The sequence below is a fragment of the Leuciscus leuciscus genome (genome assembly GCF_965113295.1).
Source record: "Leuciscus leuciscus genome assembly, chromosome: 22".
In the NCBI taxonomy this organism is placed as follows: domain Eukaryota; kingdom Metazoa; phylum Chordata; class Actinopteri; order Cypriniformes; family Leuciscidae; genus Leuciscus; species Leuciscus leuciscus.
Genome location: NC_138746.1, coordinates 12,648,087 through 12,663,682, shown reverse-complemented (window position 1 = coordinate 12,663,682; position 15,596 = coordinate 12,648,087). Strand labels below are relative to the sequence as shown.

The 15,596-nt window shown below is 36.5% G+C and overlaps 1 protein-coding gene across 2 annotated transcripts; it reads right to left on the bottom strand.

The window, feature by feature from the left end:
• Window positions 1-1,298: 1,298 nt before the first annotated feature.
• sncga (synuclein, gamma a) lies at window positions 1,299-7,456 on the bottom strand. Of its 2 annotated transcripts, XM_082154165.1 has the most exons (6): window positions 7,197-7,456; window positions 3,843-3,884; window positions 3,600-3,727; window positions 3,371-3,391; window positions 2,749-2,810; window positions 1,299-1,552 (listed from the first exon to the last, which is right to left on the bottom strand). In XM_082154165.1, the coding sequence occupies exons 1-5, from the start codon at window positions 7,315-7,317 to the stop codon at window positions 2,754-2,756; spliced, it is 369 nt and encodes a 122-aa protein (XP_082010291.1). In that variant the 5' UTR covers window positions 7,318-7,456; the 3' UTR covers window positions 1,299-1,552; window positions 2,749-2,753. The 2 variants fall into 2 exon arrangements, with proteins under 2 accessions (XP_082010291.1, XP_082010292.1); XM_082154166.1 differs by lacking the exon at window positions 3,371-3,391 and having other exon boundaries at window positions 7,197-7,451.
• Between the last annotated feature and the right edge of the window lie 8,140 nt (window positions 7,457-15,596).

Below are 15,596 nucleotides of genomic sequence, written 5' to 3'. Positions count from 1 at the left end.
CATTGCTGGAATGTGGAAAAAGCTGAATGTAGCTGTCATCTCAAACTCGGATAACGCAATGCAGACCATGAAAACTTCATAAACGCGTACATTCTGCCAGAGGCACAAAGCTTCTCATTATATCATTATAATAATGGCCATATGGGATGTTAGCTGTGTGTCATGAAGTCTTTGTTTGTCGATGGGATGCATATTTAATTTAAAGTGCTTGTGCGCCGGGAACAGGGAGGGGAAGCGCGAGAGGTGTGTTCTGATCTGAGAAGGGTGTGTGTTTTTGTTGTTTCACTGAATGAAGGGTGGAGCTGTATGTACTATTTATGTTATGGAATGAAGCATAATTGAATACATAATGTTACTCATTTGCTAGTTGCTTCTTTATACTACAAATATTGTGAAAACTAGACTTGTTTGCTTTCTTTGCAATATGGTCTTTTATAGATTCTTATATATTTATTAGCCTTATATATTTTCTGTCTTTAAAATAAGGAAAAAATGAGAATAGGTTTATTTTTCACAAAACTGAATTTATTAAAGGTGGAGTAGGCTTATTAAAAAAAATCAGCTGTTTTCAGACTTCATTGGTTGACTGTTCAGTAAGTCAAGTAAATGAGTATGAACAGTTAAAGTGTAGTTGTGAGGCAGCATTCAAACACATTATGTATCCTAGTTATGTTAACCTAACTCATCAAAATGAGCAATTTTCAACCTTTTTTATTAGATATACAAGATTCAACTCATTTTTTTAACTGTTTGATGTGATTTAAGTTTAAATGAATTAAACATCCAAGTTGATTTTACTTAAAAATTTAAGGCAGCAACTTTTTTTTTTTTTTACATTGATCATTTGCAGATTTTGTGAGTTGTCTATAATGGATATACTTTCGCAAACTACATATAAGAGCATTTCTGAAGCCCGTTGCGCTATAACTACACTTTAAGATAATACTGAAACAGATTTAATCGGCCATATTTAATCATTTAACACCATCAGTTGCCTTCTTTTTTAGGATTTACCCATCTGTGATTCTGTCTTTTTCTGCTCCTTGTTTCAAACACTGTCTTCCGATACAACAACTTATATTTGGATTGGAATGTTTTCCTTTTCGTCACAATGACTGTGAAATCATCATCATACAACAAACCTCATTGTGTTGGGTGGAGGAAAACTGGTATACCAGTTTCAGGGCAGGTAAGAAAGACAGACTATAAAAATCTTCAAATCACAAGCACGTGCACGTAATATTTGCACAAATGTGGTAATGACACGCACTGCACAAAATACGTGAATACTGCATAGCTAGATAAAGGAGTTGTTTTATTCTTGTGAATAGTATTTCTGTGAAGGAAAGTAAGGTAAGGATAGCTTTTTCATGAGGAGAAAGCAAGAGAGATAGGTGGGTGACTTTGTTTTTTGTGAAGTTAGATATCATTTAGTGTCCATCAGAGGTTTAGCATTATAATATTAAGGCATGGTCAGCAGTAGCTAATACACTCTCTCTCTCCTTTGAAGCAAGACGCAGAGCATCACAGGGGCGTTCAGTGCGACATCAGCCTGAAATCAAACACAAAGACGTTTACGTGGGTATGCTTGACATACTGTGCAGATGACTCGTCATTATTTGTAAAATATCACTTTTTAAACAACTGGTAACTCACTATACATGAAACAGAGGTACGTTTTATACAAAGCCTGTTTGTGTCCTTTATCGTCTCTGCATTTGTGAGCTGAAGCACATGTGCAATGTTGTAACAGTAAAACCTTTCTGATAAGACTGTAAACTATGAACTGCTGAATGTGACAGGAGTCAGGACACTGAATTTGGTTCAGTGTTTGAAGTAAGAAATATGGTCAGATGTCAGCATTGTTTGCAATTGTGTAAACACGCTGACCTAAATTCTGAGTTACTTTCTAAAGGTTTTGCTTAGATTTAAAAAGCTTTGCGTACGTGTGTTTCAGTCATTAAGCTATCAATGTATTGAAGCAAAGACAAAGTACAAAATGACTAGAAAAGGGCTAAATGTAATGCACAAAGCTATTTAAACATATGAAGAGTTCAGATGCAAAAGCCTCTAAATGCCATCTGAAATTTTCTTATAGAATGATAATTTTTATCAAGCTTGTATATTTAAGTTCAGTAATTTCACTTAAATGACAATTAATAGGTAATCTTCATTGCCATTTAAGTGAAATTATTGAATTTAAATATACAAGCTTGATAAAAATGATCATTCTATAAGAAAATTTCAGATGGCATTTAGAGGCTTTTGCATCTGAACTCTTCATATGTTTCTATAAATAAAGTTTATTCCACATACAGTATACCATCAAATTTAAACAGCAATAAATAAATAAATAAATCTTTTCATTTGTACATGAGAAGCAAATTTCCAGAGAGTAGCTAGGCTATAGGCCTATTATGTTTTGAATTAGATTTTCTTCTTGTTTTAAGCATAGAACTGACTAAATGAGATCAATAGATTTTTAGATTTATGCTATCAAATAAATATGCTGATATGTTGCAAATAGGGAAGAATACGAGTGGAATAGCCTAAACTTAATTCAAGATATGTTTAGCCTACTGAAAATTTTATTTCACACAATGTTGCGATTTTTTAAATTATTATTATTATTATTTCTGAGAGTCTTTTAATACTTCGATATCGGTTGGCTGAGCAGAAAAAGTACAATTACTACAGAATTTTTTTTGTTTTTAAATCCCATTTGAAGAAAAACCTCTGCTCTCTTACCTCACCTACTGTCCAGCGTCTGTAGGCTGCTCTACAGCTACCTCATGCTTCGACAGCTCCCCCTGGAGGCAGAAAGACAACAACACATCTCAGCTGTTAACGGATTTTTAAAATCGCTGATTATCATATTTGCACGTCGTCAGGTAAGCCTATTTGCAAAGCAGAAAAAGAAATTGTGAAATACAATTTTTTTTCTTTTTTTCTTCTTGTTTTGTTATTGCTTTCTAGAAGATGTCAGACTCATGTTCGTGTTTGTTTATGTACAGCGACGGATTATGTGTGGCTATCATGAGCTGTTTTTGCGGATTTAAACGAATAAAAAACCATTTGGGAGTTCTAATGAAAGAAACTGGGATGCGTTTTAAAAATTCAGAGCAATGTTTGGAAAGCAGAAATGGGTTATTTATGAAGAACACACTCTTGCTGAGCAGCGAGTTAAATTGTTTGCTTGGTTGCTGCAGGCCTGCCTCCTAAACTGCGAGAAAAGTATATGAAAATGTATATTTGATGTATTCAAATGTACAGATGTTAGTCTTTAATGGTCATGGTTTTGAGGTAAATGTGATCATTCAGCATGCTTTTAGGAATTGCATGCATGCATTTATTGAGTTTCTGAAAGCACCTCATTATTCTCCAGCTCATCCTGTCCATGAAAGAAAAACATGAGCATCATATCAAAAAGACCAACTTTATGACTGAACTGTGCATTAAGCAATTTATACTGCATTTATACTGAATGATAAGACCGAATAATAATACAGTGCACCTAAAGACACCAATTTTACATTTAAAAATCTAAGTTATTTGACCAATTATTGGTCACATTTGATGATGCATATGAAAATCCTCACCAGTTTTACCAGGCCAGTGGATACGACCATAGTCTCCAGCCCCTCCACTGCCTTTTCTGAAATCTGATTGGCTCCAGTCACGGCACTCTCACCCACAAGATTCGCCTGGTCAGTTGTTTTTTGGGCAGCTAGGACAGATGAAAAAGCATCCTTGCATTTTGATTTGAGATTTTCCATTGATTAGGGTTTTAGGAAAATGACAAATGTTGTTTAGTTATGTTCTGTTTCTATTAATTCTTTTACCTGTATTTACAGTTGTTGCAACGCCTTCCTTTGTCTTTGTGCCTGTCAAAAATAAAATGTTCATTGTGAACAAGTAATATCGCTGTTGAAATGACATACAGTTCACCCAAAAATGTTATTCTGTCATCATTTACTCACCCTCATTTCATTCCAAACCTATATGAATTTTTTTTCATACAAAATTCACACATTTTCCGAAAATATGTTATTTTGTGTTCTGCAGAAGAAAGCAATTCATACAAGTTTGGAATGTGCAAACGATGTAAAGAATGACAGATTCTTACTGTTTATGTGGACCTTCCCTTTAAGCGCTCTGACATGCACTCTTGTGAACAAATGCTTTTCCCATAAACTTGTACTTAATTTCATCTTATTTTTAGACAGATATCTGTGGCTCCTGTTCTGTCCTGAGATCCATACACTTAGTCTCATCTGGCAGTGCAACTAAATGTCCGGCTATCTCCAATACCCTAGAGACTCTACAAAAATCATGGCAAGTAGAATTTGCTTCTGATCTACAGTCAGTGTACAGGTTGTTGATTGGCACCACTAAGTGCTATTAAGCTTTACAGATCGAGAAACATCCTTTCTACTGAGTGATGCTGCATGTTCTTGCATGTTAACAGTGGAAAAAACCCGCTTCTGCTTCTGAAAGGGCCCTGGCATCACTAGAGCTGAATCTCCGTTGCACGAATGGCCCTTAGAACAAGCATAAGCTCTGTTCATTCCCAGAACCTTTGAGCCCACAGCAATGTGTCTGTGAAAGTTGCTCCTCCTTCCCAACATGCGCTCACACAGCACAACAAAAACACCCCTCAAAAGAGACATGACATTGTCCTTGTTGTTCTGGACAAAGAGCTGATTTACTATTAAAAGACATGCACATTCTTCAGAGCTTAGCCTCTGCTTGCGACACAAACATGCCTGGAATCTTGTATTATTAATGTTATAATCAATAAAGACTGAGAACGTTACCACCGCCCAACCCCTGCTGCAATATGATGTCACTTCCACAGCATCTCTGATTACATGACGAAGCACAAAACGTCTCTGCGACTGTAGCTTGCTGCTAAGATTAAGAGGAGGAGACTGTGATATAAATATAGCTGTGCATAGAGTTTAGAGGAAGATATTGAGATGTTTCTTTCTTAATCATGTAACACAAAAATGCCACAGCACTTTTTCACATAATAATGCTAGCAAGATCTATACTTGAAAATCAATTTAAAGCTTTTTATTCTATACATTAGTCTGAATTACATCACCTCACTCTCTGCTCCAATCCCAATGCTCTTATTTTCTGATTCATATGAGACTTAATGGAATTAAGTCCTAAAAATAATTAATCTGGACTGTGCTCACAAAGTTCTGTGATGAAATTGGTGTTATATAATGCAACAGAAATTAAAGTGACAGTTTTATGTGAGTTCTGCCTGATCTATAGCAGCGGTCCAAATGTCTTGGACTTTCTGTGCTTTTTAGTTAAAATGCAGCATTCGAGCATCATCAACGCCACCAGTCTATGTCAAACCTGACGATCATGTTCTCTAGCATGATTTGAGAGCATGGAAAAACATCTGACCATCTGAACAAATATTTTTTATTCATCATTTCAAACATTTTAATGTTTCTTTGTTTTTACATTTTTAACCCTAAAACTTTGTTATTTCAGAGGTGTGTACTGTATGTGTGGGCAGCAAAGTGACCTTGCTTTTCTTTGAGAGGCTTGAGATTTCTTTGAGTAGATTGAAGATCATATGTGTGGTCTGGAGGAAAGCTTTTACCTCCAGCTCTCTCTCTCTCTCACACACACACACACACACACACACACACACACACACACACACACACACACACACACACACACACACACACACACACACACACACACACACACACACACACACACACACACACACACACACACACACACACACACACACACACACACACTTCTCCAACATAAGTCAGTTCATTTAATAGCAAGCACATTGTGCTTTGTTCATAACACTGAAAACAGAATGACATGTTCCTGTCACTGGACTCACACTGAGAGCCATTATGAATCATAAAAGATTGTGCATTGACCCGGACTGACCCCGGTCTCTGAAGTGGACCAGAAGGGAATGGGATTGTAGTGCTGTGTGCTCCTGTGTGCATATAGCACAACCAGGAAGAAATGATGTATTACTCTGCCAAATGTTTCTGCCAAAAGTCATGTACAAGATGCAGTATTTTACAGTAACACTGTACTATAAAATGTTACCCACATTGTCAATATAATTTAGTACTATAGTATAGCATTAACAATGTAAAAGCAAGATGATCAGCATATTTAGACCTTCTTGTGACATTAAAATAAAGTATGACCTATCTTGTAGTTTACATATCCATTTAAAATGCAATATAAATGGGGTTCAGTTAGGCTTTTCTCTTCATAATGTGTCTGCCACTCACAGCTCATCGATTGATTGATTCCTATCTTCTTGTTCTTCTGTCTTTCTTTTTCTCTTTATATCTCCCTCTTCATCCCCCATCCGTTCTTTAGAGTATAAATTAGATATAAAAAAGATGGCTACTGCTCTGGACAGAGTAAATAACCACGGTACTAGTAACCATGTCATTTGTTTATCAGTCTTGTTTACAGCTGTAGATGAGTCGGCAGATGAATGTGTGATCTGATAATAGACAACAGGCAGATGGATAGAGCTGGGGTTTTTTTATTGGATGCTTGCTGTTGTTCACACACTGTAGTGACGAAGCAAAGCAGTCACATGTAATGGGTTCATGCCCCACATCTATCTTCATTGCCCTGGTTTTCATTTTCAGGACTCTATCATCAGTGCCAGCATCAGTGATGTTTAGTTTTTTTACACCATGCATTGTAAGCAAAAAAAAACAAAAAACACTGACGATGATAAAAATTTTGTTTTATCATTCAAAAAAAGCATGCCGGGCAAACTCAATTACTTTTTTGAATATATTTGATAGAAATAATTCAATAAGATTTGACTTTCTGTATACATTTAATTGATTCAAATGTTATATATTATTATATTATATTTATTATATTACAAACTATATATATATATATATATATATATATATATATATATATATTTAAATATGATTTTGTAATTGTGCAATTGCTTTCTAAATGTGCAATTGCAGTGTTTTTAAAGTATGAAAATGGCACACAATACCATGTAAAACAGCTTCTTCTTCACTACACTTTACTGCAGAAAAAAGTAAGGATTATTATATTAAATATATTTTTTAGACAGTACAAAAAAGGCATTTCTGACTTTGATCTAATTCTCTGATTTTTCTCCCCTTAGTTGAATTTGTACTTACCTACATACATGACCCCCTCTTTGGTTTTGGCAGCTGCCTCCTCCACCCCAGCCTTGGTTTTCTCGGCGGCGGCCACCACTCCCCCCTTAGCCATGGAGAATCCCTTCTTCAGCGCATCCATTCTGGAGCTCGGAGATGGGCTTTATGTCCTTCAACTGGAACTGGCACTCGTCTTATAACTGGTGGATGGAGCTGTGTGTGCTCTGACTGCCAGTGTGGTAAGAGAGTGTGTGTGCAGCTCCTTTGAGAGAGGGATGGGCACTCAGTGCTCAGACAGATTGGGACACCCTTAACAAGAGGAGAAGTCAAGCGGAGGGGGAGAAGGCACGAGAGAGAGAGAGAGAGAGAGAGAGAGAGATAGGGGGTATAATAACAAGTGGGTGAGAGGAATGCCGAGAAATGGAATCCACAAGAAGCTTTTCAGTTTGGCCTGTTTTCTCTAGCCACCCATAATAAATGAGATTCACATACTGGAAGATTAAATTGTTAATGCTCAAATCCAGCATCAGCGCACAGCTTCATAAAACTATTAAACGACCTCTTCCCTTAATCCTGCCACAGCACATGCAAACCACAACACAAACTTACATGCCAGCCAAAACCAGTCCCTGTCACACACCATCTACATCCCTACTATGGATTCCTACTGTAGAAGTGAAATTTTAGTATTATTTCAATTAAAATATTATTTATATACTAACATTTTGAATGTAAATTTATTTTTATATTTCCAGTTTTCGTTTCTTTATGTGCTTTTGTCATTTTTATAATATTTTTTCCATATTTCTATATGTTTTTGAGTTTTTCCATCTAATATTTATATTTTAATTTATTTCTGCTTTATTTCAATTAACAAAAAATATTTGTAATAGTTAACAATAACAGCACTGATTCCACTAGATTCCATCTATTAGAACTCATTATAATTAAATTAAATGTATCATTAATATTTAGTCATATTAATATGTGGCTAGATTACATTTCTTCAAATAAATCATGAATGTATGTCAAAATAAATGTAATTTTGTTTTCCAACCTGAGGATAAGGACCTCCCCAAAGTAACTTCCTCATTGTTAATAATCTTGAGGGGTTTTAATTGCCACTTTCACTTGACTTTGGATTTAAATAAATATGTATTTTTTAAAGTGCCATGCAAATAGAATTAAAAAAAATTGGAATAGACTGTAATAAACATAATTTATTACAATTGGATGCGAATTTTAATATCAAACTGCACAGACTGCACTGACTTCCACATGACAACACTCCTAAGGCTTACAGGAGCCATGATTTGATGTCATGTTCATCAAATTATCATTTCAATCTGACATGAGTGTATGTTTGCTATCATCTAATATGGATCCTCTTTGAGTGGATCACATCTTTAAAGCTAATGGGAAGCAGTGGTATGGACTGTAGGACAGAATAGGATATTGTCTGATGAAAAGCCATTAGGCTCGAAATGATTTGTTTTTTTATCATAGATGTAATTCTTGTTAGCTAATCCAACATGAACTAGATAAATTATGTAGTCCTTTATTATATTTATTAAGTTAAATTTCTCAGTGAGCTGGTGAATGAGCAGGATTCAAGCAAGTTAGTCTGATGCATTATGAAGTTAAAAACCCATGAAATCGCTTCATGAAAGCAGTTTTCTTACCTATTTATACATAAAGTTTGGGCAGTATGAGGAGATTGTCCCTTTTTTCAAATAGCTAATCGACTTGGGTGGGACATTCTCATTCTAGAATCTGTATACTGTAAAAGTACAAACATGCAATAGTCCTTTAAGGAGCTATTTCTACCTGATCTTAAACCCTACAAAATGTCTTTGGTTGATGGAATGGAATATAGTCAGCTTGATTCAGGTATATTAAATAACATTTAGTTTTCATCCAGACAGGAATTAATGCACTCTGTGCAAGAATTGTACCTTAAATGGTAAAACAGCTTGTCACAGGGCAGTACCCTTAAAGGGACATATTTGTATACATGGATCTCTGAGCAGAAATAGTGTCTGGTCACCAGTGGTCATGTGACCTTGTAATCCACCTTCATGATGAAGGTGCTATAACGCCTTGCATTTCTCAGGACAATGAGAGAATGTAATCTAATACTGGCTGCTCAGAACTCAGCGCTGTCGGGTCAATACCCGTCACGTGGCAAAAATCGAGGCCCTGGGAGAACAGCATGATCATTACCGAACTAATCACTAACATGATGACAGAACAGTGTGAAATATCTCATCTATGCTCTCCCAAATCACTTTTGAAGCCATATCTAGAGCATGTTCGTCAAACTTTGCGAAAGGAAACTTTCTCTCATTTGATCTTAGCACTAATTTAATAGAATTCATTAGTGGACAAAAAGGCCTTTTATGCTGAAAAGCTGGAGTGCAATGCTGCGCTATTTTAACTACATGCGTCTTGCAGCATTTACAGTCAATATGAAACCATTTCAATGGTTAATTCATTTCATTATGAAGGTCAGTTGTTTTATTTGCTTTTTGTTGTTTTCTATGTTCATAGTCATATTTGTGCTTAAGTCTGTTTAGAGTTAAGTCTCCTTGTCTCTCTCTTTCTATCTCTTGTTCAGTGTCCTGCCTGTAACAGAAGTCTTTGTGGTTGACCAAACTGATCATCTGACTGCGGTTAATGTGTGAGTATTATGAAGCAACTGGCGTCTTAAGAGCTGCTTTGAGAAAGGAAAAATCCTATCTGTGATCATACCACATCCCTGCTGTGTAGAAAGGGAGAGGCTTGAACCAAAAGTACGAATTTTTATTGCAGCTACAGCATGGTGCGGATGGCAGACCTTAGATTACTTTTTTTTTTTTAAATGACAGTGTTTTCCTAGAGATCATGGTGACACTCCCATGTTTTCAAAGCTTAAATTTAGGACCTAAGTCTTTAGACATGCAAATTTCATTAGTTCAGTGGAATTATTTTTAAACTCCATTTCAAAATAATCAATGAAATTATTATAATCCATTTCATTATTCAAAATGTTAATAATTGTTGAATTAATTTAACATATACAGCTGTATGTTTGAAAACATACTTGTTTAAATAAATGTAAATTTTATACTTGTACACAAATAGATTTGTAAGCCAGTAAGTAAATGCAGTACAAGTAGCTATTGTTGTGAAATGAAAAGAAAGTGTATTGTTATAGTTGCATTATATTTAAAGCATGGTAACTTTTTAAAACTTTCTTTAAAGACCTTAAAGTTTAACATTTCCGTCTCTCTCTCTCTCTCTCTCTCTCTCACACACACACACACACACACACACACACACACACACACACACACACACACACACACACACACACACACACACACACACACACACACACACACACACACACACACACACACACACACACACACACACACACACACACACAATGCCTCCACAGGGCCTGTTTTGACTTTGAAATCTTTTGCAACAGCTTGTGTTGCCTAGCAATAAAAAAATGTTTTCCTTCATTGAACTTGTGTCTAAAGAATTAGTTAAAAGGTGAGAACCGTGAGAAGACACTTTTTCTTTACATGTCTAAGTAGCTCTTCAAGCGCTACCAAATTTGCACAATAGTGCTAAATAACACATATGTTGAAAACTGTCACAAGCCTTGCTCAAATACCTGTGTATGTTATTGCCAACTGTACTAACAGCAAGAGCCGCAGCAGCACAGGTCTCTTACTGTACCATCAGCGATTCCTCCTGACCACACAGGAGCTAATGCACTGCTAGTGAAGCCTTCCTCAGCACAACATATTCTGTACGTTATAGCCCAAGTCTCTCTCTGCCCACAGCTTGGGATCATTTATACACCATGCCATGAGTATTACATTACTGGTAGCCAAGTAATGGCTCGTCAAACTGTGAGTCAGCATTGAAATCTGTAATATCAACACAATTTTCAATATAAAAAACCTCATCCATTCTCTCTGGTTCTGTTAACAATGACATAATCCTTAAACATAGCCAAACATTCAAAAGTTTGAAGTTGGTAAGATTTTGTCGTGGAAATTCTTAATACGAATACAACCTACTTAATCTGACTTCTTCACCACGGACAATTTAAACAACTTGAAGTTTTTAAAAATAATAACTACAGTATCTCGAGGTAATTCCCTGAATTACCTGAATACTTACAATACAACTACTATACTATACTTACTACTATCACTACCTCAATCACACATGAGCACACAGGTCTTTAGCATCTATACAGTCTCCCCGTCCTTCTCAGGTGTACGCTGGTCCGACACAGGATCATTAATACTAACCCAGAGTATTACAGCCTCACCCAGAGGGCGGCTCTATAGTCTTCCAACACTATCACTGTCTCTACGGTGGTCTTTTGAGCATAGAATCTAGTACTTTTATTACTACCTCAATCATACATAGATGTTCTTTTGTTTTCTTTTGAGCGTAGAATCTGTTTCTCAGCTGCGCAGCATACCTGACACGACTCCCAAGTTGCTCTTTGTAGAAATGAAGTTTTATTCACGGCCGGGAGATCACTGGTCACAACAACCAAGTGAGTCTCCTGAATAGAAAGATACATGTACATTTATATATCATACAGTTGAGTAAAAATCAATGTAACAAGTCTTCTTCACTCTGATTTGTTCTGGTGATTGGTTTGTAATGATCTGAGCTAGTCATATGACTGTTACTTCTACTGTGTTAAGCACTTTTTGGTTAAGTATATATGGCCTTTGACCTGAGCATCCTTAGTCTGCGTTTCTCTGTACATTTAATGTTGAAAATACCCATTACATAAAATATTTCTATCACAATTTTCAACAGTAATATTGTGAAATCATTCTAATATGCTTATTTGGTACCTTTTGCTACCTGTCACATACACAAGATATCGCAGCAAACCACAACGATCCAATCAATTACCAACAGAAAAAGTCAAGTTCACGCCCTACATGTTTTCTTGCTGGAGAAGCCATTGCACTTGTAGACGTCACAATAGGGAAGAAAAGACGATCTTCCTTTTCATGCCAACTTTTAAATATTATATTCTTAAATATTCTTTTTGTTAGCTGGATAGCTCACTTGAATTTGTCCTAGGTTATGTGACATTATGGTTCCTTGGAAGGCATCTGTAAGGTATGGAATGCCTAAGATGACATAATAAATAAATAAATATACGAATAAATGTAAAATAACAAAAATAAATGAGTATTTATACTTTTATTTCCTTATTTATGTATAATTGTATTTTCTTCCACATTTATTTATTTTTTCATTTATTTATTTCCACATTTATTTATGTATATACGTATTTATGTCTACATTTATTTATGTCCACATTTCTTCCTCTGTGAAGAATGAGTGGGGCATGTTTTACCTCAGACATAGCAATCAAGCTCAGAGTGGCATGCTAAAGCTTTGAGGCCACAGCGACACCTTGTGGTGTGACCAAACAAAAACATAAGAGGTGTATGGTCAGAGAATGTCTAATAGGAATGGTGTATTTGCAAGAAGTCGCACAGGGAATGAATAATACTTAGAGAGTGGCAAAATATACAAAATCTTATGTCACAGTTTAAGTCATTTAATATCATTTAACTGTATGTATGGCCTATCGTTACCATCTTTATTCCGGACATGGAACAAACTGTTCCAAATCCGGTCAGGATTACTAAAATGTCTTGGCACACATGAAGAGAAACAGCATCTTCAACAGATCTGATAACAGACACTTTGACATGGAAGCGCGTTAAAGTGTCCACTTTCCGATAAGTGGGTGAAGGTTTCTGCACGTTACTGTCTTTTCAGCATGGCAAAGTAATTTAATTACATCTTTCACGAGTTCACACTTAATTAGATAGAGTAAAGCAGGGTTTCCCAAACTTTTCCATGACAAGGCCCCCCAAATACTACTAGGTTCTGGCCAAGGCCCCCCTTTTGCAGGATGTGTTATTGAACCCATCGACAATACTGCGGCAAATGTAGAAATAAATAAATAAAACATCTAGGTGAACATCAGATTATGTGATGGTGTTTTATACCAGCCAATCAGAAAGATTATAGAGATGAACCGATTACAATTTTCAAGACCGATTCCGGTTTTTCATTGAGTTTGACCTGCAGATACAGATTTTAGCCGATTCTGATTTCATTTTTTCTAACCACTTTACAGCACACACAAATATTTATTTTCTATAAATATATTTTTTATAAAACACCACTTTTACCCAAACTGATTAATAAAAACAAGTTTAAATGGGTACATTTTCTATAAATATTTTTGAGTCTTCATTTTCTTTTCTGACATAGCCTACTCCAGTTCTTGTTAAAACACACTATAGCCAGAGCCCGTCTACGGAGAGCCTGTCCACTCCCTATTAAGCCCTATTGTACCGAATTTTGGTTGTAGTACCACCAGAGTTCCACTGGGGGCGCTCGCCATGAGTGCAAAATGAATGGGAGTCAATGGGGCTAGACGGCTAAATTTGTCTCTTTCACCCGATTGCCGTTGAGAAATCTCAGATGTGATTGTAGATTTTGCAAGTTCAACATGGGTTTTAGGTCGAAAGTTGAATGAACGAGTACTTATGTCGTTTTGATTTCTTACAGGTTGAGTTGTTGTTGCCCATAACACGCTAGCATTCTGCTAATGACGTCAGCATTCTGACGTCATTGACATTTTGAAAGACTTTTTTAAATCAAATAAGTGACTCTAAAAAATCTAACACCCAGCAATGTGTAATTTCTTTGCATCTCCTTTCGAATACAACATTCAAATTACTAGACAAAAAATTATATCCTGAGAAAAGTGGATTTTGAGGGGTATACCGCCATTGACCTCCATTCATTCTGCACTCGTCCTGTGAGCGCCCTCATATGGAATCAGAGTGGAACTGCAACCAGTTCAGAAGCCGGAAGTGTAGTGAGAGTGAAACTTCTCGCCATATTAGACATTCTCTGCTATAGCCTACATGCAAATTATGTGCATTTTTGGTAGGCCTACTTTTTGTGTGAAATCATATTTATTTTGTCCATCAAAAGTGTGCTTTCGCTTTAATTGAGCGTGAGCAGCGCAGCAAAAATAGACAGCGCCGAAACCCTCCGCTTCACTACTGCTCACAGCACGCGACCCTCCTGCTTGACGCTCACGCGCTGCTCCTCCTGCTCGCGGTGTGAATGCACTCACTGAACATGCACGCCGAAAAAAAAATCGCGCTGCTCACGCGCCGCTCGCGGTCTGAAACGGCCGTAATTCACAAGGTTTCCTACATGTGCGTTCTGTGTGCACGTGTGATGCTGATGTTACGCGAAACGCGATGTTAATCATGCGGCGCCCGAGTGCATTTGAATCGGCATGTCAGACTGAAAATCGCCCGAAAATCGGCCAATTCTGGTCACCAGCCGATCAATCAATTCATCTCTAAAAGATTAGCATTAAAAGTATAATGTTCAGATAGGCTATGCAACAAATTATTATAATGTTTCATAACAATACTCATATTAACACTTTTTTTTTGGTGACGTTTTTTAACTTTTTTTTCCCGCTTTTTCCCCCAACTTGCTGCGCCCCCCCCCCTGGCGCCCCCGCGGCCCCCAGTTTGAAAACCCCTGGAGTAAAGGATGTGTGTATTTGCCGTGCTGTCCGAGGGGAGGGCTCCGAGCTCGGAATTTGGCCCGAACCCAGAATACTCCCCCATCCCAGGTTTGGGATAGGACTAGTAAGTGAGGAGATGGGGTGGTGGAGGGATGCTGGAATACTGTCATAGAACAACAGTAAAAAACTTCTTTATATATACCTCATGATGTTAATTGAGTTGACTGGATGAGCTCCTCCCATGACTCCTCCCACTCCTCCCGAACTTTGTTAATAAAATATTATTTGTTTCATCTGACTTCAAAAATTAAAAAGGTTTGATATTTGACAAATTGATGTTTGTTAATCATTAAATTTAGGTGTATGTTTGATCATTCTATTTGAACTCTTTATTGAAATTATACTAGTTCATCCGGATTCCTATAATACTTAGAGTCTCGAAAGAAAGTAGCGAATCATTTAGAAAAAGTAGCGATTCACTTTTCAAAAAGTAGCGATTCAATTCGGAAAAAGTATCGATTCATTTTAGAAAAAGTACCGATTAACTTTTCAAAAAGTAGCGATTCATTTTTCAAAAAGTAGCGATTCAATTTTGAAAAAGTATAGCTGAGTAGTATAGCCTGAAACAGTCATTCATAACAGTAGGGTTAAGCAATATATAAATGGAAAATCTTGATGCTGTACCTGCTTTCACTTTTGAATTACAGCACCTACTGTAATTTTACTGGGGACTAAAGTAAAAAGTACTAAGCGTACTGCATGTACGTGTCCTGTTCACGTGCATCACCTTAAAAAAAACTTGATCATAA